Source organism: Venustampulla echinocandica (assembly GCF_003357145.1).
Source record: "Venustampulla echinocandica strain BP 5553 chromosome Unknown scaffold_1, whole genome shotgun sequence".
NCBI classification, from domain to species: Eukaryota; Fungi; Ascomycota; class Leotiomycetes; order Helotiales; family Pleuroascaceae; genus Venustampulla; species Venustampulla echinocandica.
This window is the reverse complement of record NW_022474206.1, coordinates 1,401,018-1,428,094: the sequence shown is the minus strand read 5'-3', so window position 1 is coordinate 1,428,094 and position 27,077 is coordinate 1,401,018. Positions and strand designations below refer to the sequence as shown.

The window sequence follows — 27,077 nt, the reverse complement described above, 5'->3', positions numbered from 1 at the left end:
TTTATTTTTGGTTGTACATGCCTTAGAACTCGATCTTCCAGTCCTCCCCAATGCTAATTTGAGGCTTCTTGACTACCGCCCAGGCAGCCTTATTGCCCTCCTCTCCATGGAACTCCAGGTTTGCTTCACCGCTACCGACCTTAACGGTCTTCTTGCCTTCCCAACCCTTGGGAGCACCGACAACTACAACCCTCTCCACAGTCACACTCTTCATCGCCTTCAAGTATTTATCTGTCAGCTTGCCCTTCGTACCGATGTTCGTGCTTGCAAGAACACCATCTTTATACTCGAAGGTACGGTGGATATAAGCGCCCGATTGATAATCAAAGGTCTCGCCATCATCAACATAAAGCTCTCCAGTCGCAGTGCCGTCATTGCCGAGAACGATAACGAGCGTGTAAGGATCCCATTTCATGAGTCCACTGCTACGCCTTGGGCGATCTTTGCGAGGAATGATATGCCCGCCTTGCATCAAAAGGGGGATCTTCTCGAGGGGAGCGGGGATAGTCTTCAATCCTCTTCCAGAATACTTCTCGTAGTCAAAGTAGTCGTAGTAAATTTCATCGTCAGCAAGGTAGATATCCACGCTCTCTGCTCCCTCTGTCACCACGGGTTTGGCGAGGAGGCCGGTACCACCGACGAAGAACTGGTCGTCAATGGCAAATCCATCCTCATCGCCAGGATACACAAAGTACTGTGGGCGGATAATGGGCGTCCCATCGACACTGGCTTCATGGAAGGCGGTGTACCAGGCTGGAAGAAGGGCATACCGGAGACGAAGTGCGCGGGTCATGATCTCGGTGTAAGGTTCACCTGCGAGATACGGTTCTCTTCGACGAGTATCGATGTGGGCATGTCCACGGAAGAATGGATAAAATGCTCCAGCTTGGTACCAACGGGTAAGGAGGTCTTTCTCTGGATTACCGAAGAATCCGCCTACATCGGCACCAGCAAATGGGTATCCTGCAATGCCATTGTTCAGAATCATTGGGAAGCCGATGGCGAGATGTTCCCAGCTGGCTTGGTTATCGCCAGTCCACATTGCCCCGAGACGCTGGCTACCTGAGTAAAAGGCGCGGGTGAGTACGAAAGGCCGACGGATTTCTCCCTTCTTTCGTTCGAGCAGAGCTTGGTATGTTGCGTTATGGAAAGTCATGCCGTTGAGATTGTGTACGTCTCGATGCTCCCAGTTCTCGTAATGGAGGTTATCTTTTGGCATGGTTGTTTCTGGACCATTGAAAACCGAAGGTTCATTCATATCATTCCATACGAACAGGTTTGATAGGGAGCCCTTGAAGGCATCATATTTGAAGAGGCCAACCCACCATTTAATAGCAGCAGGATTAAAGCAGTCAACCCAATGAGATGACCCAGGCCAGCACCATCCTTCGTAGATGTTACCATCCTTGTTGTGGACAGCGAGATCTTTCTTCTTCAGGTCCTCTACAATGGGGTACCCATCTTTGTTCTTGATATGAGGGTCGATAATAGCCACCAGCTTCCTCTCGGACTTGTCAAGGTGATTTAACATTCCGATAGGATCAGGGAACTGGAGAGGGTCCCATGTGAAGTACTGCTTATCATCCGTGTACTCAATATCTAACCAGATAACATCATAAGGTATCTGATGTTTTGACATCTTTCGATCAACATCCTTCACATCCTCATCAGTATTATAATTCCAGCGGCATTGATGATAGGCGATAGAGAACGATTGTGGGAGCTGGGTGTACCCAGTAAGTTCTCCGTAAGCTTTAGTGACGTCTTTTGGAGTTGGGCCGAGGAAGACGAAAACGTCGAGCAAGCCACTCTCAGATATCCAATGCGTTTTAGTATCGGTCTTAGATCCAATGCCAAGGCTCAAGGGGTTATGAGCCTCCTTTTGTTTGACGATATCAATCCATGTCTCTGCGGCGTTGAGCCAAAACACACCGACTGTCGAGTCCTTGCGGTGGGCCTGCATGAAAGGGATATTGCCGTAGAGAGTCATGGGGCTATCGGTTATATACTCAAAGACATCAGAATTGTAAAGGCGGTATGGATCCTCGTAGTTTCCGGATCCGCCTCGTGTCTCTTTCAGGGACATAGGTCCAGCATGCTCTGGGATACCAAAAACATGCTCATATCCAGGAAATGTGATATCCAATGCAACACTCTCGGGCCCTCGCGGTTTAGAGTCCGTTGCGCCACCAAATGATTCGTCCCACCAGGTGCTTTCCTCATCGGCAGCTGGTGCCTCTTCGCCTTCCTTTTTTTCTGGCTCTGCTTTATCAATCTTTGGCCGCCAGTGTTCCATGTTCAGCAAGCCCCGATCATTAAACTTAATTTGAGTAGCAGCATCCCTCTTGAACTCGACTCCGAAAGGAGCAAATGTTATAACCGCTTCGAACTTCCCTTCCGGGCCATAGGTAATAGTGGTCTTGGTAGTATCTCTCGACTCAGTCGCAGTCTTACTCAGCTCAAGGCCTCCAACAATGGCCCAAGACTCAACCTCATTATAACGCTCCTTTCGAGCAATGCTGTTGTGTCGAAGGTCGATTTCGCCCTTCTGGCGCTTCTCCTCGTCGACTGTTACTCGCGCGGATCCCGACTCTAGAAATGAAATGGTGATTGGTAGCCTGACCGTTTCGCCATTCTTGTTGATTGTTTTGAGGATTGTGCCTTGCAATTGTCCATTATCCCAGCTCAGGGACTCGGGCGCGATTTGGTAGGGGGCGCTCCAGCCAGACGCCCCAGCAGCAGTATCAGCATAAGCTCGGTTTCGTTTGCAGAATCCTGATTGATCACAAGTCTTAAAGTTCTCGTGCTTAACAGTCACTGTAGATGCAATTAGCGGCGCTCAATGGATAGGTAGGAAACGGGAATGGTCATAGCGACGTAGCTTACCAGCTGGTGTAAACAGACAACACAACGCAGATAATAGGACAAACAACGCTGTCCATTGCGAGGACAGCGCTAAATAAGAACGCATTGTCGAATCACAAAACACAGAGCGTACGATGTTGGGAGTGGCAAAACAACGTAAGGACTGTCCAGCAAATGCTGTTTAACAGAGTGGAATTATCCCAAGCTGTCCTTCTTGTACTTGTTACGAGTACCGAGTCCACATAGCAGCTTGGCGAGCTGGGCGGGTCATTGCAGCCTGGGATCTCAGGAACAAACCTTCAGCGCCCAAAGTTCCCAAAGCCACAGAAGCCTTAGCCTCTTTGCCCCGCCCCACCACAACAACCCCTCCAAAAATCCATAATTGCTTCTACTCCATGACAGACAAACTCCCACCGCAAGAACCCGAGATCTACAAACACGTCAGCCCAAAGACACAGGGTTATTTACGAGCTTCCGCCAGATACAGAGAAGAACAAGCAAGACTTAACGACGAAACCATGTCTGACGAACAAACGTAAGAATGGGTCCATCCTGTTGCTGTCCAGCCAACGAAACGATATTCTGGCGGTGTAGCTAATGTCTTCGCCAGCTTCATTGCCATCAAGCCTGATGGCGTCCAGGTAAGCTAACATACCTAGGCATGGTCCTTGATTACGATAATATACTAATTCATCATCTAGCGTGGACTCGTTGGCCCAATCCTCTCTCGTTTCGAGAACCGCGGGTGAGTTGCCGAACCTCCTTTGCTATATTCAAAACGGCTAACGTTCTTTTTTAAGCTTCAAGCTTGTCGCCATCAAGCTCGTGACTGCCTCCAAGGAGCACCTCGAGAAGCACTGTAAGCCGGATATAATACTCGAATATTGGGGCCTGTGGCTAACTGGGTAACATAGACGAGGATCTCTCCAGCAAGCCTTTCTTCCCCGGACTTGTCAAGTGTATGTTCCCCTCTTACCAGTCGGGATTCTATCCATCTTAAGTTGAACGATATCTAATAAGAACTAGATATGGGCAGCGGACCTATCTGCGCTATGGTTTGGGAGGGCCGTGATGCCGTCAAGACCGGCCGTAGTAAGTCGAATAACCCGTTTGATAAATCCGCTCAACTAATGACGTGCACAGCTATTCTCGGTGCCACCAACCCTCTTGCATCCCAGCCAGGCACCATCCGAGGTAAGCATAAACTACAATTACACCTTCCTGTTAGGCACCTTTGTATCAAATGCTAATGCATTGTGATCTAGGCGACTTTGCCATTGACGTCGGCCGCAACGTATGCCACGGTTCCGACAGCGTCGAGAATGCCAAGAAGGAGATTGCTCTTTGGTTCAAGGAGGGCGAGGTCCAGTCATGGAAGTCTGCCCAACAAGACTGGGTCTACGAGAAGTAGATGTTTTCGGCCTATGTCTAAAACGCCCACCCCTTGATATTAAACACGGTGGAATATGGAATGGATACACGAAATGAAAGCTGACCTTGTCAATTGAACGGTCCGTTTTTCGGTATCAATTGCTAACGGATATGTCGTGTTCTGTGTCGTGCTTGGAGAGCCATTGCAGCTGATCAGTCCCGGAATGTTGCATCATCTACGTAACCTTCTAAATATCCCACCAAATCGTCTAACCGCAACTCTCGCAAACCAAGGCGTAGCCCACACACTCAAAACTACCCTCGCAGGTAGCAAGATCTTCGTAATGGCATAAGCCGTAGCCACTTCAACCAATATTCTCGTCCCAGCCTTATTATCCCCAGTCTCTTCACTTGCCGTATTCGTATCCAATTCCTTTCCCTCCAAGCTTATCTCCTCCACGGGATGCTCTTTATTAAATCCGAACCAACCTTTCCTCCGAAAATACCGTCCGAACTTTTGTACTCCATCACTAATATATTTCGCCTCCGACCAACCCTACTCCCAAATTAGTTACTTGTACTTCATTTCCCCTCCTCTTCCATTCTGCACCCTCCGCGGCCATAAAATCGTCGTTTATGGGTGCAACACAAGAACACAAGATATAACCAACCTTCGGTAACCACTCCGTATAATGGAACAACCCCGCCAACCCTAACAGCGGCACTACAGCCGTAATCTCATGTAAAATAAGGAAGGCAACAATATGCGACACTGGCGCATTTCGGAGACCATTCGTATAGGGCTGGAGGGGCTTAGGAAGGCGAGAGAGGACGCGGTCGATGCGCGTCTGAGGAGAGGTGGACTGGAAACGGGATTGGCGGATAGGACGGCTGCGAATAGGAGAGGGGCGGAGGATTAGGTTGGGGGAGACGAACCGCCGGATACGGAGGAGTGACATTTGTTTACATTATCGTGTAGGAAATTGGAGGTGGTGTTGGTAGAGGAGCGATGAGCTGAAGGGTAGTGGAGGGGGACGCGATTTTATATTTACGCGAGGGAAGCCCAGCCAGGCATGTGAATTATCTCACATCGACACCGTCAACTTTAGAGACATCATCGTACTAGTATCCAATTATTGAACTTACATAATTTTATATCTGTCCAATTGCTTATAGCCCAAAAATCTAAGTATAATATCAAAATCAACCTTGCTTTAATATACCCCTTAAAATAAGTACTAATGGCCAATAAGTTGATAACCTACCCCACCATTAAAAGAAAGCCAATTTCCTACCACCTTAAATACCAATTTTTGTATTGATTTAAAGTTAATTTACTGCTATCAAAACAGGTAATTCAACGTATTTGGCTATTTTATATTTATATACAAGTTTTTCATAAGTCTGTACTTGTTGCCCTCTATTAAAGAGTGCCAACCTGAGCCTTGTCCATATATCGACGACAACGGGTATTTCCCCCCATCGGCACCCCTTGAGGCTTCTAAGGGATACTTCTTCCTAATAAAAGCATTTGCTAGAAGTTGCCCAATGATTCGTATTTCTCCAGGGACATCCGGGTATCGCAAAAAGCAGAAGCAAAAACACGCAATTCAATGCTTGGGCGAACCTAAATACAAAGCAGCACTTCATATTCACGTAATCCACATCTCGCTCATACTATCGATATACCAACGGCAACAAAATACTACTGCGTATGCTCCTCCCGCCCATCTTGCCAGCTGGTGCAGTTGACACAGCGGAATGCCTGTAAAATAATTAGAATCCAGTTCAACGTTTAAATTTATCCTGCCAAAAAAGGGAGAGCTAGCTCAACTCACTTTGTAGTTGATCCTTTTCCTGCAGTACTTGCACTTAACCGTGTGCTTGACAATGGGGTCACTCCCTCCGAAACGGTCATAGAGAGCTGCTACGACGTACAAGGCAAACCCAACGCCTACAAAATTAACGAGCTTATTGATAAAGGCTCTGTGGTATTCTGTCAGCTTGATTCCCTCCTGAGAAAGGAAAGTGGGACAACATACCCATAAGCCATCACAACTGCCCCATCAGCCGTAGCCTGATCCAAGGTATTATACCCCCAACCAAGAGTCTTATTGTAATGCGGTCCGGGCCTCAGAACCGCGAATTTCTCATCCAAATTTCGATGTACAAACGGGAGGAGAGATAGTGGCGGGAGCAGGATTTCCGAAACGAAAGACGTAACCACTGTTGTGAAAGCCGCTGCGATTCTGTATCACGATTGAGCGTCCACTTACGGCCAGTGGGGGATCAAGTTTGTCTCAAATTGTCCACGGGGAAATGGAATATGAGAGGCAAAGAAGAGAACTCGTACATCAAACCTACGGCAACCTCCAATACATTATCTTGCAAGGCGAAATCGGTGAATCCTTCCCACATCTTCTTAGCGCCTCCTACGACCCCTTCTCCAGCCTGTTGTAAGAGCTCTTGGCTGTCCTCAAGACGAATTCGTGGCATTTTGATGGTAGGATCTTTGATTGCTTCCTGTTTGGCTTTCTGAGTGTTACATCCGAGTCTAGAAGAATGGTATCCAGGATGAAATATGACAATGAGGTCACTTGGGGGTGGGGGTCGGAGTCCAAGTTCCAAGCGTTGACTTCCCCAGTTTCTTGGCAACAAAACAGGGGTAGATTTCAAGGGGTAGTAGGCATGCCGATGTTTTGCCGCTGGTATTTAGACATCAAAGGCAAAAATAATGTTGGTTTTATCAGGTCACTAGCATAATAGAATGGTATCTCGGAAACACTTAGAGATTTCATTCAAAGTACTTCATATTTAATTAAAGTTTGTTAGTGTCATCCTACTCGACCTTTTGTACGAATGTGAACTGGGATATTTAGATCTTGGAAGGAGAAGAGACAAGCAGTAGCTAGAGCATAAAATATACGATATGATACAATTCCTTATGTATCCGTCACCTCCGCTGAGGAAATAAAAATCAAAGAACAAAGGGAATATTAAAAATACTTGAGTAGATGACCGATGTAAAAATGGAAACCTGTAATGAATCCCGAGTTGGCGGTTTGCTCTCGACCTTACTTCGGGGCCTGCATCTCCTTACACGGCGAGCTCTTCAAAAATCCATCTTCATCGTATAGGCCGACGCTTCCTGCCCGGCTATGTCCTCCGCTATTTCGATTCCCGCTACTCATTTGTGTCGCTTCTCCGGCCAATACGGCTGATACCAGGCATTTTTTCCCAGATCCCCATTTGGTTGGTGTTTCAGGCGACAAATGCTCCATTCCAACGATACGTCTTCTTTCCTTGCTTAAGGTAATATTGTCTCCGGTGTTAGGGGTGGAGATCCCTGTGGTCTCTAAGGAGGACAGTTTGGGAAAAGGCAAATTCATAATCCCCAGTGCGCTCTGTTCGGTTGGGAAACTGGTCGATTCTTCAACCGACGCCAGTTCGTTAGTTTCTGGAACGGCATTTTCTTGAATCAGTCTTCTGCGCTGTCGATCTTTGTAGATATGATGCGAGTCCCTTGTCCGACTACTGCCGGGGGGGGTTTGACCGATTGAAAGATAATGTTTTGATCCTCTGGTCCTGCCTCTCTCATGCGTAATTTCCGCCTGGATGGCGCTAATACGTGGGTTATCAAATTGTAATTTGGGGCTTTGTACTGGGCTCCCATCCGTCCCTGGGGACCTAGTACTGTAGTGAGAGACTTCGGAATTCATGCGACGGAGCATGCAGATAGAATTATGTAAGGATCCTCGAGGTGCAGGAGAGCATGATCCTTGGCTGGATTTTGGACGTTCAGAGTGTGATTTTGGACGTTCAGAGCGTGGCCCAGTAAGGTGACCTGGGATAGGTATCGCCAGGAGGGGCGGTGCAGGGGCTGGCAGTGGAGACTGTAAAAGACTAATAGCCGAACTTCTTGAGCTCGATGGGCGCTCAGGAAGGCTAGACTTGGGGAATTTTATGGGAGGCGGAAATGAGATTAACTTTTCAAGCTCCCAAGTTTTAAATGCCTGTTCAGCAGTAAAGTTGTGACCGTAACGTCGAGCTTTCAGCGTTAGCGTTGACGGAACTTCAGATTTACTAGGCGTCTCGGAACTGTCTAGAGTCTGGCTATAGTAATTGCGAGCCGAATGTATGGTGGAGTCCAGTGCGTCGTCCAATTGCATTAGGTCTGGTTTGCTGGTGGGCTTGATAATTAATGTTGGAACTGTGAAAGAGGGATTAAATGTTGCAGCTGTTGGTGGCCGCAGACTATGCCTTCGAGAAGGGGATAGCGGTGATGGAGTGGGGGATTTGGTTCGTGCGGCTTCTCCAATAGGCCGCTTGTCAGATCTAAATGCCATGGAATCTTCCTCGGACTCTTCGAGGACAACATCCACGCTTAGAGTGCTTTTTGGTCTCGAGAGAATTGACATTCGAATCGAATTAGATCTCTTGTGCCCTTTGCGCCGCGATCCGGTCCGTTTAGGGCTCAACTGTGCGGGTCCCATCTGCACGTCTTCAGGTGCCCATTGAAAAGGGTTTCGTTCAGGGTTGGTCATCGTCTGCCAATTTGGTTGTGATTCTGTTCTTCTGTGGGGGTGTTGGGCGTTTCCCGAGACGTCACATAATGGTGATGTGTAGCTTAGGGGTCGTCCCATCGTTGCTTCTTGCCCAAAAGTCGCTTTTCGCACACGAAGCGGCCGAGGTCCTATGAGATCCGTCTTCGGGAGCACCGGGCGAGAACTCTTCACTGCAGAATAGAAAGGATCGTTAAACAGAGATATGGGATTGTGACTGGGAAATCTGTAGTGCATCTCCTGGCTTGATCTTTGACTTCTAGGTGGTAGGGTTAATGAACGCCTATTCTTTTGAGCCGTCATCGAAATATCCCGAGCACCCTTCGGTGAGATACTCATTCTATAGTTTTTCTGCAGTTTCTTGCTCTGCTTGCTTGGTGAGGACAGAGCTTGGGGGATGACCGAATCACGTTTCCCAGTCCCACATAAGCTATCGTCTGACGCATCGGATGGCGTAGGTAGCTTTTCAGATTTAGTCGCAGAGTCCGTACAATACTCAATGCCATATTTATCAGAGGGTGGAGTCTGAGGACGATATGGCTGGTAGATATGACCGAAAAGAGGTTCGGGGTAACATTTCTCGATGAGACCTTCACGACTCATGGTCCGCCGTCCGTTTGGGGGCGTTGGTAGTCGTACCTTTGGCGGTGATCCGGGGAGCCGTGTAAAAGTGGTCAATGACCTCGTGAGGGATTGCCTTTGGGCAGCCTTCAGACGTTGTGACGTTGACCGTAATATGGTTGATAGTTGGGTTTCCGAGGTCGAGCGACGTTGGCGATTTCGCTTTTCAGGTGAGGGCGTTTTGGGTTGCGGTTCCATCGGTTGCGGCTCAGAGAACGACTCTTGGGCGGGAACTGACACCCTGTTTCTGGAAGCCCTTGTGGATGACCTCCGAGGCCATTTCGACTCTGGGGCAACAACATATCCTGGAGGTGCAACTTGATTCAAGGTCATAGTCGATTGGGTCGGAAGGAATGCTGATGGGATATTGGAAACCAACGGCCAGGAATCTCGCATACCCGACATTCGGAAAATCCCTTTATGATCTAAACCTCTCCTTGTCTTGGTCATTGGAGACTTTTGAAGGGGATCGGGGCCGGCATAGTCGGCATCTCTAAGAGGATTGACAATAACGGGCAACGGTTTCCGGGGATGGTTGATTTCCGGCCGGCGTGTGGGCTTAGAAGCAGTTTTGGCTCTGATTTCTTCTTCTACCGCTCGGATATCTTCCTCTACCGTTCGGATTTCATGAGCTATCCGCTGCCTCTCTAGGCGATCTTTCCTTCTTGCATGGTTGATGAATACTGAGAGAAGGATGATCAGCAGCAAAACCGCTGCGCTGATGGCTATCCCCAAAATCGCCCCAGAAGACAAGCCAGTTGATCCAACTGAGCTCCCAAGATTTCGTTTCAGAGCTTCGGCCTCGGACCTTTTCACGGATAAGAGATGTAGACGCTTGGTGTCGGGCATCGTATAACTTCTCATCCAAATCCCCGGGTGTGAATGCTCTTAAAACATTAATGTCTCGCGCAAAGGCGAATCCAGAGCGACAGTGATTCACGTATCGTCTCCGCAGCTTGGGGGATTCCGTCCCTGTTCGTAGGGACCTGGATTTCCTTGCAGTTTCTCCAAGTTGGCGTTTCCTCGAGGAGCTGTTTCCCACCACTTGATTATGCGGGAGTATGACTGCAGAGACGGGCAACGAACGGACGATGGAACATCTGACAATATCGCATTGCGAGTATGAAGAGAAAAGAGATAATTCATAGAAAGAAAAAGAAGGCAGGACACCTGCCCCCCAAAATCGACGATGCAACTTTGCATGGAATGTCAGAAATGTTGTACATTCCAGGCCTTGCACTTAGCTTATGACGGCAAGGCAACTATTTCCCATTTAGACACATGATAAACAGATGGTGTTGCCAATTCGCGTGCGAAGGAATGCCATGAGATTTAGCTGACCCATGATGCGATGTTGGTCATGACGACCCAGAGCCATGCGTGGCGAAGGAGCTGAAATCATGGGCAACACTTGGAGCCAACTCTGGTCGAATCATGGGATGCAGTATAGATTACACATGCATGCATGGCATAAGACGCAACACGGCTCTGTTTATAGAATACCGCCCGTCTTTATGGATCGAGCTAAAGAGGCAGTAGTGAGGATGCGATGAATATGGGGGATGGAATGATCGGGCGTCGAGCGAAATGAGGCCGATCATGAGAAAGCGATAAGAGGTGTGCAAGCGGGAGAAATCCGGGTGCGGAGCCGAAATTGCCATTCCTAGGTGCTTGTAATTCCTACTCGTACCCCGTCGCAAATTCTTCGGTGAATGCCACTCTTCAATGCTTCATGTATCTCCATGCCAACAAAGCCTAGCTCGAATCCACCAAAACAACGGCAATGACTAGATTGGCATGTGCCGTCTGTTGTGACTTGTATGTAAATTGCGATCTCCCCGATGCCCCTCGGTACGGGTACCTCTTCCGCCTGGATTTTGTATTCATAACATCTAGGGAATACCATGTGCTCGTCGAGTCGTCTGCCGGACTTGACCTCCGCTGTCTCCACTGGTATAGAGCAGCTGCAGACCCGACTCTAAACCCGGTTTTTATATTCAATTATCGGTCAGTAGTCTAAGAACGAGTAGGCCATACCTCTAGAGTTCCCACCGTTGCCCTTCCTGTCTGTTGCTTCTTAATGCCTTTTATTTTCCGCACTTTATCTTTATATTGAAGGCCAACTAGGGCATTATAAGGTCTTATGCTCTTTGTTTTCTACTTTCACCATCTAGTATTGACGAGGGAAACCTCGGACTATCGAAAAGGAAACCCTTTATTAGTTCTCTATTGGTAGCATATCGAATATGACCCACCGAGGCTACCCATAGCCCAGTTCGTAATCCTCCTTAACTTTGCGCTTGCGCTTTCCTTTTTGAAATCTAAACTACATTTCTCCTTCCAATGATGCCATAAAATTGGGGAGTGCCATATCGTCTCTATCTCCCTGCCTTATTCCCTGGTCATGCGACTATAAAAATAGAATGGTGGAGCTGCTGGATTGACACCGGCTGCCTTCGGAGTCTCAGTGTTATTCTCTAGTTGTCTCAAGTTATAACGAATAAGGAACTTCATTAGCTCTGGTATGCTTCCTGTAATTTGTGTATTATTACTTCGCAATCTCCAGGAAATATTATCAATGCCGAGATGCTTCTACCCAGCTTTAATATCTAGCGACTACGATCTTAGGGTCAATCCGTCGTTCTAGCATCTAGAGAATTCGGTCATAAACCCAAAGTCCCATACAGTAACATACTCGATTTTCCTCAAGTACCGCCTAATATCAAGGGCGCAACCGACGGTATCCAGCAATTACTCAGCACCTACAGCTCCGACAGATAGCCAGTATAGCGTTTCTTTAGACAAAGCCCCTGGGCGGCCTACAAATATCCCAGGAGCAATTTGACCGACCGAATCCGCAAAGTCCAAAGGTATAAATCGCACGTTATCCCCCTGGCTCGGGTGGATAGGTTATATGTTTCAGAAGTCAGTGAAATCGCCCTTAAGTCAAACTGCGAGCCAACCAGCTGGCGAATATGAACACAAATACATCCAACAAATTCATCGAGACGCATGCTTAGCTATAGAACTCCGGCAGGAAGATGGGCAAGGAGAAGTACTATTTATAACCAATATAAAGAGACAAGGGCGAGATTTAAATATCATTCAGATTCATTGCTTCCAAGACAGTGACTAGGTCTACTGTAATTAGGGGGGTTAAACAACCATCTCTGTATAATATAAGTCTTGAAAGGTTAGTGTCATCTAACAACCTCGCTGTGAAAAAATGATAGTACCACAAAATAAACTTATTAAAACCTTAAAACACTTGGGTTATTTTGAGCCCTATAGAAACATTTGGTACATTTTAGGTTTAAACTTGCTCTGAAATTTATCTTTAAGAATGCACGTGCTCCTAAAGCTGGGACATCGTGGGCAGTTCATTTATATATGTTATTTCTACTCCTTATAGTGAGAAAATCTAGTCTAAAAAAGCTAAAATTACAATTGGGATATAAAACTGAAACCTCAGAAACACCCGCTAATAATCCTAATATAACCCACACGCTCGTTTCCAATAGCGACGCAATCCGGAAACTCCTATCTAAATGAGAAATAAGGACGAATATATAGTAACGATAATCGAAACAGGGAAAGCCTTGTCCGAAATCGAGATATGTGTAGCTATTTTATACACAGCAAAATTGATAGGACAACCAATAACCCAGTCCTCCTCTATTTAGGGTAACGTACTGGTGAAAGGTTCATATATGTCAGAAACTGGGTTTCCACTCAATTACAACTTATTGATCCCGCGTTCTTGTAGCGACATCGGATCGATGACAGCCCCAGCATGCTGAAGATGGGAAATAACCTCTTTCAGGAGATGCGCTAGAACACCATCATTCCGCAACACCGCCCCATCAAGTGCATCGAAGGCAGCTTGGAGGACGCTCAATCCATTATCTGATACTGTTAACACTACTTATATTAAGCCTCTGAAGTAATGGAAACATACCAGCTCGTGCATTGACATTGGCGCCGGCCTCAATGAGACTTCTTGTAGAATCCGGTCGGCCGCGAATAGCAACGCCATGAAGGGCGGTAGCACCTTGTCGATCCCTCATATTAACGTTGATATTGTTTTTAATCCGCTCCTTGGGATTCTTCCAGATGATTGCATCGAGGTATTTGGACATCGTCGCTCCGGTTTCGCTCTCCTCCCATGGCCTATCGCCAATGAATGATATCAATGGATATTTCCCCTGACGGTTATGGAGATTGAGGTCCACGTCCCTCGAGACAAAATACTCTAGCCATGAAATGATATCATCACTGGGGTTAAGTCTGGAGAGGGCATGAACAACTGTATCACCGGTATCTGGGTCTATATATTTGGGTTCCTTGTATGCGTGCTCGATGATTTTGTTTGCTTTGAATAGCTCGAGATGTCTTGAACCGCACTCAGCGAGTATAACAGACTCTTCTGCAGTTTCCTCGATCGCGTGAATGTATTTGTTTGGATTGGGATCGACCACCTGACCGTGGCAATCGTAGATGAGTGGGAGCACATCATTTGCTGATTTGCCAAACCTATCCAGAACTGTCGGAAAGTATCCAGAATCGCGAAACAACCTAATAAGTTAAATTAGCATAGCTCACCTATAAATTGCAAACTTAAGCTAGTAATTTCAGGTCATGTACCGGTATTAGCGGGCCACATGGTGGTGCGCGTGTCCAAAGAAGGAAAATATATTTGCAACTTGTCCACGAAAGAAAAAAAGGTAACTGTCACTTATAAAAGCAAACAAGAACATGTAACTTACTTGAAAACCTTCGCCTTGAGATCTGAGTCTGATATCTTCAAGGCGAGGGCGTGCAAAATGGTTTGACCATGGTTATCACGGCAGTCGAAATTTGACACCGGTTGAAGAAGTTCCAGCAATCTGATCAGGTCATCTCCATTAGAAAAACAATCGGGATTGGGAACCAGCGTAAATGGATGCAATGGCCGCAAGCAGTGGATAAAGGTTTCGCCATTGGTATTGACAATACTCGGATCGACTCCAGCATCAATTAGAGCTTTTAAATGATGGAAACCGGCGCCGCCTGCGGCGGCATAGTGAAGGGCTGTGTTGCCTGCTGCATCGAGGGCGCCAAGGTCGTATACGCCGCTTAGCTTGAGTTCACTCGAAAAAACCTCAAGTTTCAAATATCGAGCAGACCATCCGAGATTATGGATGCTTGAGTACCGGCAGTATAGGCATGTTGGGATGTCCTTCCAATGTTCCTTGCGCTGTGGCGGCTCGTGTAGAGTTGAACAAGCCACGCGATATAAACCGTTGAATTCCTCAAGCGACTGAGAGTTCATCCACGGGGCCTCTTCAAAGGTCGAGAGCGATGTATAGCCAGTGGCATATCCAGAGTCGCTAGTGTCCCCTGTGAATAGAGAACCGGCATGACTTGTTGTAGAACGAGAGGAACCGCTAGGCTTGGCAAACCATGATTTAATCTTTTTCATGGAATTACTTGATCGATGGGCGCTAGAGCCATTGAGTAGTGTTTCAGGGGATTTGAGGTCGCTTGACGTGCGCTTTCGTAGAGAGGAGTGGTGCGCCTGACGACCAGAAGATGTTGCATCGTCTAAATATATAGGCGTTTGGATCCTTGCCAGGAGCTGTGGCTCAAGATTTGGAGAATCGGGTTGGGCTTCCCAGCCAAGAAAGAAGTCTCCAGAGTGCGAAAAGTTAACTTGATTTGCCATTCCATGTAAGGCGAATTCTGATTTGGAAGGCGAGTGGTTGGTATCGAAATACGCAGCTCCATCAGGCTCGAGGGCGGAAGTAAGAAACTGTAACGGCTGATCAACATCATCTGCGGAGTTCCCCAAGCCTTGGGAGGTTGCATCGCAATTGGAGGTTGGCCAGGAGGGTGGAAATACTTCAGCACTTATACCAGAGATGGAAGCAGGTAGCTTAGATGAGTCGATAGACCCATCACCAGTCAAATTCACATTTTTCAATGGGTCATCTGCTGTATCCATCGCGTCGTTAAAGTCGAAGTGTTCAATTTCCGGTTGTGGAACTGGCGGAACCTCACCACTAGGGCGCCAGGACTCTGATTTTGCATGTTCCACCAAATAACCATCCTCAGGTACAGAGCATAATCCACTCCTATCAAAATATGATGGTTGGTAAGGACTTGGTTCGTTTAAACGGGCCAGGTATCCGACTTGTGCAGCCCGAGGGCATGGAAGTGTTTCATCCAGGAGTTTAGTTCGCGCTACAGGATCTGTGGGATAGTTCATAGATCTGAATTTCGAATATACGGAACTTAGGCTTCAGCACAATTAGCGTCGCACAATTTATGGAGGTTAGTGAACTTACCTTGGCTCAAAACCTTCACATGCAATAGCTTCACGAATATCTGGTATTGACATTCGTTGATGGTAAAGGTCTATCATCTTGGGTATATGAGACGCCCAGTCCCATTTTGGCGCTCTTGAACTTGACATTGTGTGCTCTAGGGGCGAAAATCACGACGAACTGGGTAGATATCAGGCGACAGATTTCTGCCACGCGCGAGGTTTCTACCAGGCGTGTAGAGTCTTGTCGACTGCTGCAAACCTGGGCATTTTTTGCGTATCGTGTGCTGGCTGGGGCGGTGATAGCCAGTAAGAGCCCCAAAGGTTGTCTGTAGGTAGGTAGTTAGGACTCGCAGAGGCGTATCGTTAACCTGCAGTGAAGCAAATGATCGCAGCAGTAAAAGACGGTTGTTGGTATCGTGATTATGTTGGGAGCGGTGCTCCTGACAAGACAAGAACCGCGATTGTCGCTGTCCGACTGCCTAGCAATTGACAAGGCGGACTTGTTATGCTCCTCAGTCGGAGGCCGTGTTGATTGATTGAAGCTCTCCAAGAACACTCTTGCAGGAAATGGAGCTTTGGTGGGTTCTCAGGTGAGAGTCGTCGAGGTCGAGGTCGTAAGTTCGTATCCAAGTACTAAGTACCGTATAAACATGGGAATCGGACTCGGCGGGAGCATACTTCGTATGGAGGGTCAGAGTACAATACGAATAATATTGAGAGCCTGGGCGGCAACACATCTGTCCATGCACAGATGTAGATCTGACAGGGGAAGGGCCGGGGAAGCAGGACCAATCCACAACCTTGACTTGTTCCAGAAGCTTTTGCACATTCTGGAAGCATTCCTCCATTCCTTGAGGTCCCATGAGCTAGGACAGCAAGTTCGTGCTCCTTAGCCAGCTGGCGAACAAGCCAGAGCCAGGGGATCTGGCGCGCCCGGTCGCAGAATCGGGAACTCCCACAGGCTTGAGTCCGGCATCGCCATCATTGGGCGAACTTTCCCTCCGACACCGCGCAGTAGGCGCACCACTGCTCGTGCTTTACGAAGGATCTCCTTGGGGCGGAAGCATTGTGGTAAAGCAGCACCTTCGCAGGACTTTCCGAGGGTCAGAGCTCTCATTTCATCACACTCGTCTCGAAGGAGAAAGTGGTCAGCGGCGTTGGCTGCCTTGCTGGTTTACGTGGCCATGTCCGCCACATCGACGGTTCAGGGTCTCGCTCCGCAATCTTAACAAGTTGGGCTCTACTGAGGCTCATTCACGCCAGCCCCCAGGAAAAATCGAGTCTCGTGGTTCAGCCATCATCACACTTGTGTGAGCACCCCTGGCGATGGGACCCCAGGTTTGCAGTCGAGGGCGCAGTTTTCCCACTATTGCGAGTTTCTGCAACGGCCAACTACTTTGCTGGGCGAGCGGGCGGCAAATGGCAACAATTGGAGTCGAGGTTTCCATGGAATAGCCAGCAATCACCAGTTAACTCTAGAAGTGTTCTGTGAAGGCGGCTATGGTCCAGTAACCAGTGCTCGAGTACGGGGACTTGAAAATTGAAAGCGAGACGATGTAAGACAAGTCCAGGGAGTGAGAAGAGGGATGTAAAATGAGTCAACGGTTCGGACGTATAGGAGGTTGAGGAGCGCATAGTGCGTAGTACAGGGCTCCGAAGCTGAGGGCGTATTGTTTGGAGCTTGTCGATACAATGGAGAGAACTCCCGGCCCGTGGTTTGCACTCAGCCGGCCGCCGCAACTCTATCGACGGGGTATCCACTCTTGCAACTGAAAGGCAAATCATGACCGAGTCGGAGCTTGTTCCGAGTCTCCTTGTCCGGTACCATCCATAGTGTCCCGAGAGAATGGGTGGCGCTGGTTTGGAACTTTGCAAGAGTGCAACAAGGGCGCGCGTAGAAATCGTCTTGCAATTCTATTCCATCAGATCTGCAGTTTAATTAGACAAAAATGCGACTGAGAGAGAGAGAGATATATATATATGTAGACAGCCGGATGTTTCTCGTCATGAGGTTGGTTTTTAGAGTAACTCCCAGATCACTGTCTTTTCCGTCGAAGTTTCCTGTTACTCGTCCTAGATCTGCTTCTCGTCACGTGCAAATAACCCCTCAGCCTTTTCGATAGAGAGGCACCATGTCTTCCCCAGCACAGAACGGATCTGATCCAAAGTGAGTTGTTGCACACTTTCCCAATGATGCCATGTTGCCGTTGCTAACAGGGGTATGAAGCAATACCTCCTCTGCCCCCGAGCGTTCGTCCCAAGGCATGAAAGACTCGAAGAATCTACCTCTACCGATGGAGCGGTACCTTAACGATGCCACGACTTCTGTCCCACAATTTAAAGCCTCGAATTCCTCACCCGAGCATAACGACATGGCCGAAGTCAAGGCTAGGGCCCAGCGCATGAAGCGCATCCTAGAGGGACATAAGGTGTAAATAAATGGAGAGGCCGGACCGCTCTCTTGATAGCATAGATATGTGGTTGATCGGTGAAGGGATATGAGGGATTGAGTAAAGGGCCAAGTGCCCTTGAATATTAATGAGAAAGTGGCCAAGTGGTGGCCAAATCCAGTGTGGAACTTGTTCGTTGACGAACTGGGGAGGGGTAAAGCTTGGTCGGGGTTTGAAAATACTTTCCAAAACTTCCAACTTCCAATATAATACCAATATAATACCAATATAATACCAATATAATACCATTTTTACAATAACCGACTTGCGAAATAATCCAGCTTTGGAGTCTCAGTTCAACCTCGCTCTAATAGAACAATAACCTATTGTCAACAGCCATTGCTTGAATTTCAAAATACGACTTTGAATCACACCTTATCCAGAACATCCCGGGTCTGAATTATGTGCACCATCTTGCAAAGCTCCCTAGAATTTTAGGATATGGAATGTGAAACGCTGGTCACGACTTCCTCACTGACCCAGAAGGACTCAGCAATCACCCGGAATGAGTAGCAAAAGGTTTTTACACGTCGTTGTAGATGGAAATACCCATAGCCAGTTTGGGGAGGGGCCAAAGTGGCGGACATGGAGCCAATGTTATTTGTCATTTCGGCCGTCAAGGTGCCTACAGATGTTAGAATTATAAAGTCTGATTCAGTTTCACAGCTCACCTATTGTAATATCTTCCCGTCTAAAATGTCAACCATCTCGTTGCGCTGAGCTTGGAGTAGGATTATCAACTTTGCCAGAGTTTCGCAGCACCGAGGCGGAACGACATGCAAAGGCAATTTTCTGGGCTCCCGAATAGGCCAGTTCATTTCCGTAGATGGGCCGGTAAAAACGGCTGTCTACCGTTGCGAGTAAGCCGTTAATCTTGTAATGTATAGTGCCTTCTTCTATGTCACAAACAACCCTTTCTTAGACTAGGGCCACCCCAATCCGGATCCGGTCCAATATTAATCCATAGCCAGCTGGCAGGTCTGTGGGGGGTAAAGAGCGGCAGGTTCCTCGGCGAGTATCTCTCACGCATCGCGGCATCAAAGGGGTTGTTAAAGAAACTATAGTAATCTATAGACTATGGATCGAAGGTGACAGCTGGGAAGAATTGAGATTCTACGTCAGAGAATTTGAAATCCTTTGTACCAAAAATGGCGAAGCGACGGACGTCATTCCATAGTTAGCGAGCTAGTACCGATGGCCTGCCTTTGATAAAACCATAAATTGCTGCTTATTCTAACAGTGCCAATACTCATCGGCTTGGGGAAATAAAATTAACGAACAAATCCAGTCGGCTTATCATGGGGTGCTCCCCTAGGCTGGTTGTCGCTGATATGCAGGTATTTCCGAGGAAAGCTCAACTTTTATTCGCATGGCCATGGCACTCTCCACGGCCGACTACTGTGTAGTACTTGTACTATAGACGGTTGGCCATGTAAATTGGGATATTACACTGAGGCGCTTCAGCTGAAAGCCATCTTGGGGTTTCACACCACAGGGGCACACAGGGGCATATTTGGGCTTCAACTGACGGTGTACCGAGGCGCAAGAACGCAACGCGTTCAATTGATTGATGGGTTAGATCCAGCATATGCAGCGTTTGAATACGTGTCGCGACTTCGCTGTCAAAAGTTGTTCAGCCGATCCCGGGGACATCGAAGGGATCCTCAAATCTACCAATATCACTCTAGTTTTCGATAGCTCGTACTCCAAGCAATGAGCGGGTACTCACGCTAACGTGGCTCGCGGTGTTGGGTTTTATATTCCTGTTCCTGTTCCTGTTTCTTGATATTTGGTATCCAATGGTTCGGTCACATGGAGGGATTTGGGCAGCTGATTACTAAGTAATTATTCACTCATACTCTCGTCACCGCCCCACACCTACGAGCGCGATTCTGCCATCAGGGTTGGATTGGCGTGATTCTCATCCCATCCATGCATCGCAATATTTATACACATTCGCAACTAATCCATTGGCAGATACTTATCGACGTATTCATACCGCTCGTTATTTCTCATGCATTTATAGCCTATAGAACGGCCGCCGTCAGCCTTACGAGTACGGAGTAATACTTTGCAACCTTGGCTACTACATCATGAAGTTCGCCAAACAGTTGGAACAGGATCTGGTCCCAGGTATAATCCACCCACAGCCATGCCGCATTCAAGTTGCTATCACTGACATTGCGCTCCTTAGAATGGCGTGCCAAGTATCTCGACTATAAAACTGGCAAGAAATACATCAAGGCCATTGTGCGAGCTGCCAATCGAATAACCACGACTCCACATGTTCAACCAAACCCTTCAAATGCCAACCAACCTGGGACCACGTCCCCTTCTACATTCCGAACACTCGCAAGTCTCAATGGCGGACCCGCGGTACCTCTACGCGATTCTCCAGCGCCGCTGGGAGCAGATTCACGAAGAGAGTCACAAGAAACGTCTGGAAGTCCATCAGTCCCGCCGAAAACGTCGACACCACCAATAGAAATTTCGCCCACCGTACGACCGGCAACTCCTTCAGCGCCTCCTGCTGGATATGGCAGCTTTGTGCCAACGCCTCCAAGTAGGAAGCCTATTCCTTTCGAACTTCCCGAGCCCGCAATTGGACATGACCCCTTTCAGCAGGGTTTGGATCAATCTGGTACAAAACATCCTCCGCATACTCTACCTAGACGAAGCGCCTCTACGAGTGTCATCCCAAATGCCTATGAAGTTGGTCCAGTTGCGCACCCGCCGAGATCTGCACTCGCTTTCATTCGTGAGCGAATTCCCCCCCACAACGTTCAAGCATCGGTGCGGCGGATATTGCCATCAGTAGGAACTCCCTCGACTCCCTCTGCTTCCCGCCGAGCAGATGTGGATATGACAGCAATTCATCAAGTAAAATCCAGGCAGAAAGACTTTTTCACATGGCTAGATAAGGAACTAAACAAGGTCGAGACGTTCTACAAGTCCAAGGAGGACGAAGCCGGGATGCGGCTAACCGTTTTGCGGGATCAGCTGCATGAGATGCGAAATAGGAGAATTGATGAGGTTGCAGCGGCTCAATCCACAAAAGCTGTGAAGCCTACTCGACGTGAGGACGAGACGTCTAGATCCGAGCTTTCTAGCTCCCGATCCAATGGACACCACCAATCTGATGACGAGCCCAGCCGACCAGTTTCACGGGATCATCTGGATGCCTGGCTTAACCCGCTGGAAAAGGCCATCGAGAACGCGAAAGTCAAAGCGTTTAGACCAAGACCAGGGTCAAACTCTAGGGCCTTGCAAAACATGATGGACTCTCCTGAGTTGAGTGCCAAGCCTCAAGCTGAGCGGGACCGGATCATAAATCAGATGGACCAAAGTCGGGATTACGTCCGGCGACCTCACTATCCGGATGAAGTTCCATATCGAACCGCCAAAAGGAAACTAAAACTTGCCCTGCGGGAATTCTATAGGAGCATGGAGCTTCTCAAGTCATACGTATTATTGAATAGAACTGCATTCCGAAAGATAAATAAGAAGTATGACAAGGCAGTTGGAGCATATCCTCCGCTACGATACATGTCTGAAAAAGTCAACGAGGCTTGGTTTGTCCGAAGTGATGTTCTAGACCGGCATCTATGGGCTGTTGAAGACTTGTATGCGAGATATTTCGAACGAGGCAATCACAAAGTTGCAACTGGAAAACTCAGAAATTCCTTCGAGAAGGCAGCTGACCAGTCCGCCAGCTCTTTCCAAAACGGTATTCTTATTGGAATTGGAGCTGTCTTCGGCATACAGGGCGTAATATACGGCCGGAATCTGCTATCACATCCTGATCCGACTGTCCGAGTCCAAACAAGCTACCTATTGCAACTCTATGCCGGATACTTGCTCGCTCTCTACTTGTTTTGTTGGTTTTGTTTGGACTGCAGCATTTGGACCCGAAATAAAATCAATTACAGCTTCGTTTTCGAATTTGATCCTAGACATCACCTTGATTGGAGGCAGCTGGCTGAATTTCCCTCGTTTTTAATTTTCCTCTTGGGGCTGTTTGTCTGGATAAATTTCTCTCGTTACGGAACCCATGAAATGTACATATACTATCCGGTGGTTTTAATATTCGCAACTCTCGTTCTGATCTTTTTCCCTGCTCCGATCCTGTATCACAGGACTCGTAGCTGGTTTCTCTACTCGCATGTAAGCTACTCTACTCCGACGTATCAATACTGGGCTAACAGTCTTCCATAGTGGCGTTTGATTTGGGCTGGATTATACCCTGTGGAGTTTCGGGACTTCTTCCTTGGAGACATGTATTGTTCTTTGACATACTGCATGAGTGTAAGTTTGAGCCGAACCTGATTAATTAATAGTAGCTAATAATTGCTCAGAACATAGAGTTATTCTTCTGTTTATACGCGCATGGCTGGAATGATCCAGGCCAATGTAATTCAACACACTCTAGGCTACTCGGCTTCTTCTCAACACTTCCTGGAATCTGGAGAGCACTGCAATGTTTAAGGCGTTATCGCGATACCCGAAATATTTTCCCACATCTTGTCAATTGTGGGAAATATGCCATGACTATTTTATTCTACGTCACCTTGAGTATGTATCGCATCGACAAAACTCGAAGTAGCCTCGCTCTTTTCACAACATTCGGCGTCGTCAACGCAATTTACAGCTGTAAGTATTGTTCCCCTCTGCATCTCGGTACCGATCACTAACATCAATCAGCTATTTGGGATATTCTTATGGATTGGTCTCTTCTGCAGCCGAATGCATCGAAACGCTTTCTCCGAGACGTTCGTGGCTACAAATCTGCATGGTGGTATTATGCGGCCATGACAATCGATCCAATCTTGCGGTTCAACTGGATATTCTACTCAATCTACACCCACGACCTACAGCACAGCACCATAGTCTCGTTTCTGGTGTCATTCTCTGAAATCACGCGTCGTGGAATATGGATAATATTCCGCGTTGAGAATGAACACTGCTCGAACGTTGCACGCTTCAAAGCCTCTCGCGATGTGCCCCTACCGTACTCTATTCCTGCTGAGTCCGAGGAAGATTTCCAGCGATTAGAATCCATATCTGAAACTGGGACGAGAGAGTCGCCGCCCGCTATCTCCCGTCATCGCAGTTATACCGCAACCGCACTAGAAGCACAAGAATCTCCAAGCGGCACTTCGCTGAGGAGGCGACCAACTCCTGTTCGGGCGTTTACGAAGATGGTAGCCGACGCACACACACAAGATTTCGAGAAGAAGAGAAAGCCGGATACCAAAGATCATGATAAGCTTGCAGACAGAGGCAGAGATAATGCTGCTGATGACGACGATCCCGCAGCGGGAAGTAGCGACGAGGACGACGATACGGATGATGCACAGGATGTCTATCATGCCGAGGACCTTGTCAGGGAGGGCAGGAGAGCTTCAACGGCGGGTGAGGGGAGCACTAGATAGTGCAGCAATGATATGACTCTTGGTCATCGCTATCGAAAGGTGTCGTTCTATATAAGTAATGAATCGAAGAGTTGAGGTAAAATTTCGGTCGGTGCATAATCTGATCGAGTCGGTAAAATAAATTAGGGAATTGGCGTATACGGATATAGATCATAGAGTGATGTTAAAATTTTCTCCTGCTATTATCATTGATAGAACACGGAGGAGTCTTTCGTGATTGTTACCTATCGGAGGTAAATAGGTACCTACCTAGGTAGATAAGTATCATAACCGCCTGCGCCCAATGTGATAGTTCGTCAAGGTAGGGCGTCGGGAGTAATTATATCATTATCATACATTCTCAATACGAAGCGCTAAGCCCCCTATAGTTGTGGGCTTTGTGGGCTTCCCCACGATCAACACGCCAGCCCCACGGTGGTGCGGCGTAGGACTCCAGCTCCACGAAAACACTGGACACAATTGGCCCAAGGACTTCGTATCCACAGCGCCCCAAAACCGCATCGCACGTATTGTCCCCCGTACCTGACGCCTCATCTAAAAACAGTTGGATCGGTAACCGCCTGTTTGGATCCGTACTTCGAAGATTATGAAACCCCCGCCATATATAGTGGGCTGTGCTGCGCCCAGCATTCCAGCTCCTTCGTACGTCGGTCGTGTGGGAACTTGGAACGTAAAGGCCACAGCAACCACATTCCCGCGTGGAACATTCCCCTTTGCGACTACAAAAGACCGGTCTTTTTCTTTTGTTTGGATGTTTTTGGCTGTCCGATCACCCCGCAATGGACTTTTATCTGTGGAACTTTGCGGTGCTTGCGCTGCTGAACGTGCTGTTGGCATACCGAGAATATAGGGTAAAAAAGACGTCTCAGCCGCAATTAAATGATGCCAAACGACAGGTTGCGGCAAATGACGCGAAGGAGAACTTGAAATCCTTCAAATGGCGCTTTCTTCCGGTTTATCTGCTCGTAAATGGAGCAGACTGGCTTCAAGTATATCTACCCACCAGCTGGCCGGGTTGATAATTGCTAACTCTGTAAGGGCCCGTATATCTATCCGCTGTATAAAGGTAGGAGCGAATCCCTCTTCTACCTCATGAATTGAAATACAATCCCCTACGATGGCCCATATGCAATGAGTAATTCAGGAGGTTGGGATAAACCACGATGTGATCCTTCACTATCCAATGCGGTAGTGGCATACGGGATCATGAATTCAATTGCCGCTCCCATCGCAAATCTCATATCTTCAAATAAGTTAAAGATTGAAAACTAACTTTAACAGATGAGAAGAAACTAGCAGAAGAGGTGGTGGCCGCTCTCTTCATGACTGGTTTCATCGCCGGCGCCGTATCCGCTTCTTTTACCGGGAAACTTGCTGATAGATTCGGCCGTCGTCTGGCATGTCTGGCCTTCTGCGTCATCTATTCCCTCTCATGCCTTGTCCTCTTCTCCAACGACATCATTGTCCTCTTTGTCGGGAGAGCCTTGGGCGGGGTCAGCACCACGATATTGTACAGTTGTTTCGAGAGCTGGATGGTGACGGAGTATAACGTTTTGTTTCCTGATGAGCCTCCATCGACACTCAGTGGTATCTTTAGCACCATGACAACGCTAAATAGCGTTGTTGCTGTATTGTCGGGAATTCTTGCGGAGTGGTTTGCTGATCTGGCCGGGACCCAAAAGGCTCCATTTATGAGTGCTATTGGATGTCTGGCACTTGCGTTTATGATCATGTGGAAAAATTGGGTAAATGCCAATGCAATATCTACTGTGTGTGATTACTGAACCTGTATCCAGGGAGAAAACTACGGGACTGCGACAGATGTATCCCTCCTGTTAGAAGGGAAAGAGCAACCGCCGCCTAAAAGCACGCTCAGATTATTTCTAGACGGTCAGACACTTCCGTTGTGAGGACTTGGGGACCAAGCTGATATTTTACAGACAAGCGATTGCTAGCACTCGGGCTTACTTCCTCCGTCTTCGAGGGATCGATGTATGTCTTTATATTCTTCAAATTTCCGGCCTTGAAACTATCCCACGAGCTTGCTGGACTTGGATCTGGTAAGTATTCTTCACGAAACAATATAAATTCATCTACTAACTGGCCTTCAAGGAGAGGACCTACCCTTTGGCCTCATTTTTGCGATCCTAATGTGTTCCATGATGGCGGGGTCTATGATCCACAAGTACATCGTGACCAACTACACTTCAGTTGCGCCTGCAACTCTATTAGTCATGACACTCTCAATCGGCGCTGCATCGTTCATGATACCTGTACTAATACGAAATGAGCACATTACATTCTGGAGTTTCTGCGTTTTTGAAGTATGCTGCGGAATTTACTTTCCCCTCATGGCCTACCAGAAAGGGAAGATCATCGACGATAGCGTGAGGGCGAACGTATATGGGTTGATGAGAGTTCCGTTGAATGCTTTTGTGGTCTTAATTCTAAGTACTACAAAAGAGGGTATGTATATCCCTCCGTCTGTGATTTTGGAGACGAGTAGCTAATTTGTGTATAGGGGCTCGACATCGGGATTTGGTTTTCACGGTTTGCAGTGCGCTGTTACTTATTTCAACGGCTGTAAATGGAGTTTGGCTTTAAGTCATATGTATTCTAGCTAGATGATTAAACCATTAAACAGAACAAGAAATAATTATAGATGCACTTTACCGTAATAGGGTTCCCAACACCTAACTCCGCTGACTGATAGGATGTGCGGGATAGACAGGGTCTTGGGGGGCCCGAGTCTGGTGGCCTCATTCTACAATACTAGACTTGAAAAGTTTCGAAGACTATAATCGAATTCCTGCAACAACTCTCCATTACGAGAACACATATATACACAATGCAGTTTTGCTTCAAAGAAACCCAAACTATTTCCTTTCATAAGTACTACAATATTCTATTCTTGTTAGTTTCTTTAACTCTGCTTTGTATGCCGTTTGTTCACAACGAATTCCTTTATTCCCCGCTCTTCCGAACCAATGCCATTATCCAACTGAGGCCCCTTTGTCTTCAAGTGAAAACAATGGTTTCCGTGCCTTACAGCACCTCTCTAATTAAACAACGTGCGGTAAAAAGCTATATATTATGACTTGCCAGCAATCCGCTAAGGATCTAAAATCAAAATCTCATTTGAGCCCTTCGCTCGTCTTATCGCGTTACTGCAGCTCGCTGATATATATTGCGACCAAATACTTTTGCACGGCAACGTGCTTAAAACGAGACAGATCTATAGTCGAAACCACGTCTCTGCCCCTCTCTCGTCATATTTGACTATTCTAGATCAAATATTTCTTAGAGGGCAACCTACTCAAACGAACAAATACCCAAAAATGTGCCAGTACGTTTTTAGCGCATTTGATTGTGGCCACGTCACCCGACGTCCAGTCAAAACCCATTGGTGCATTACACACTTAACTAGTCCAATAAAACCTTGCTATGATCCCATGAAGGCATGCAGGGT

At 47.5% G+C, this 27,077-nt stretch overlaps 7 protein-coding genes across 7 annotated transcripts; 4 read left to right on the top strand and 3 right to left on the bottom strand.

Moving 5' to 3' along the window:
* Positions 1-22: 22 nt before the first annotated feature.
* Positions 23-2,971, bottom strand: BP5553_03018 (putative glucosidase 2 subunit alpha; the record flags this gene model as incomplete). The annotated part of the gene is made up of 2 exons (XM_032011641.1): positions 23-2,817; positions 2,887-2,971. The coding sequence occupies 2 exons, from the start codon at positions 2,969-2,971 to the stop codon at positions 23-25; spliced, it is 2,880 nt and encodes a 959-aa protein (XP_031871334.1).
* Positions 2,972-3,260: 289 nt separating this feature from the next.
* On the top strand, positions 3,261-4,276 carry BP5553_03017 (Nucleoside diphosphate kinase; the record flags this gene model as incomplete). Its single annotated transcript, XM_032011640.1, has 8 exons — positions 3,261-3,400; positions 3,476-3,506; positions 3,567-3,610; positions 3,666-3,724; positions 3,780-3,824; positions 3,892-3,957; positions 4,009-4,059; positions 4,131-4,276. The coding sequence occupies 8 exons, from the start codon at positions 3,261-3,263 to the stop codon at positions 4,274-4,276; spliced, it is 582 nt and encodes a 193-aa protein (XP_031871333.1).
* A 1,665-nt stretch (positions 4,277-5,941) lies between these two features.
* BP5553_03016 (uncharacterized protein) lies at positions 5,942-10,268 on the bottom strand (the record flags this gene model as incomplete). Its single annotated transcript, XM_032011639.1, has 5 exons — positions 5,942-6,001; positions 6,075-6,222; positions 6,279-6,485; positions 6,590-6,941; positions 7,337-10,268. The coding sequence occupies 5 exons, from the start codon at positions 10,266-10,268 to the stop codon at positions 5,942-5,944; spliced, it is 3,699 nt and encodes a 1,232-aa protein (XP_031871332.1).
* Positions 10,269-13,155: 2,887 nt separating this feature from the next.
* BP5553_03015 (uncharacterized protein) lies at positions 13,156-15,873 on the bottom strand (the record flags this gene model as incomplete). Its single annotated transcript, XM_032011638.1, has 4 exons — positions 13,156-13,325; positions 13,378-13,994; positions 14,186-15,697; positions 15,746-15,873. 4 exons carry the CDS (start codon positions 15,871-15,873, stop codon positions 13,156-13,158), a joined length of 2,427 nt encoding a protein of 808 aa, XP_031871331.1.
* A 1,985-nt stretch (positions 15,874-17,858) lies between these two features.
* On the top strand, positions 17,859-18,161 carry BP5553_03014 (uncharacterized protein; the record flags this gene model as incomplete). Its single annotated transcript, XM_032011637.1, has 2 exons — positions 17,859-17,893; positions 17,954-18,161. 2 exons carry the CDS (start codon positions 17,859-17,861, stop codon positions 18,159-18,161), a joined length of 243 nt encoding a protein of 80 aa, XP_031871330.1.
* A 2,108-nt stretch (positions 18,162-20,269) lies between these two features.
* On the top strand, positions 20,270-23,608 carry BP5553_03013 (uncharacterized protein; the record flags this gene model as incomplete). The annotated part of the gene is made up of 5 exons (XM_032011636.1): positions 20,270-20,309; positions 20,371-21,944; positions 22,392-22,481; positions 22,532-22,826; positions 22,878-23,608. 5 exons carry the CDS (start codon positions 20,270-20,272, stop codon positions 23,606-23,608), a joined length of 2,730 nt encoding a protein of 909 aa, XP_031871329.1.
* Positions 23,609-24,387: 779 nt separating this feature from the next.
* Positions 24,388-26,212, top strand: BP5553_03012 (MFS general substrate transporter; the record flags this gene model as incomplete). The annotated part of the gene is made up of 7 exons (XM_032011635.1): positions 24,388-24,597; positions 24,647-24,674; positions 24,890-25,353; positions 25,405-25,498; positions 25,549-25,668; positions 25,721-26,074; positions 26,130-26,212. The coding sequence occupies 7 exons, from the start codon at positions 24,388-24,390 to the stop codon at positions 26,210-26,212; spliced, it is 1,353 nt and encodes a 450-aa protein (XP_031871328.1).
* Positions 26,213-27,077: the final 865 nt, after the last annotated feature.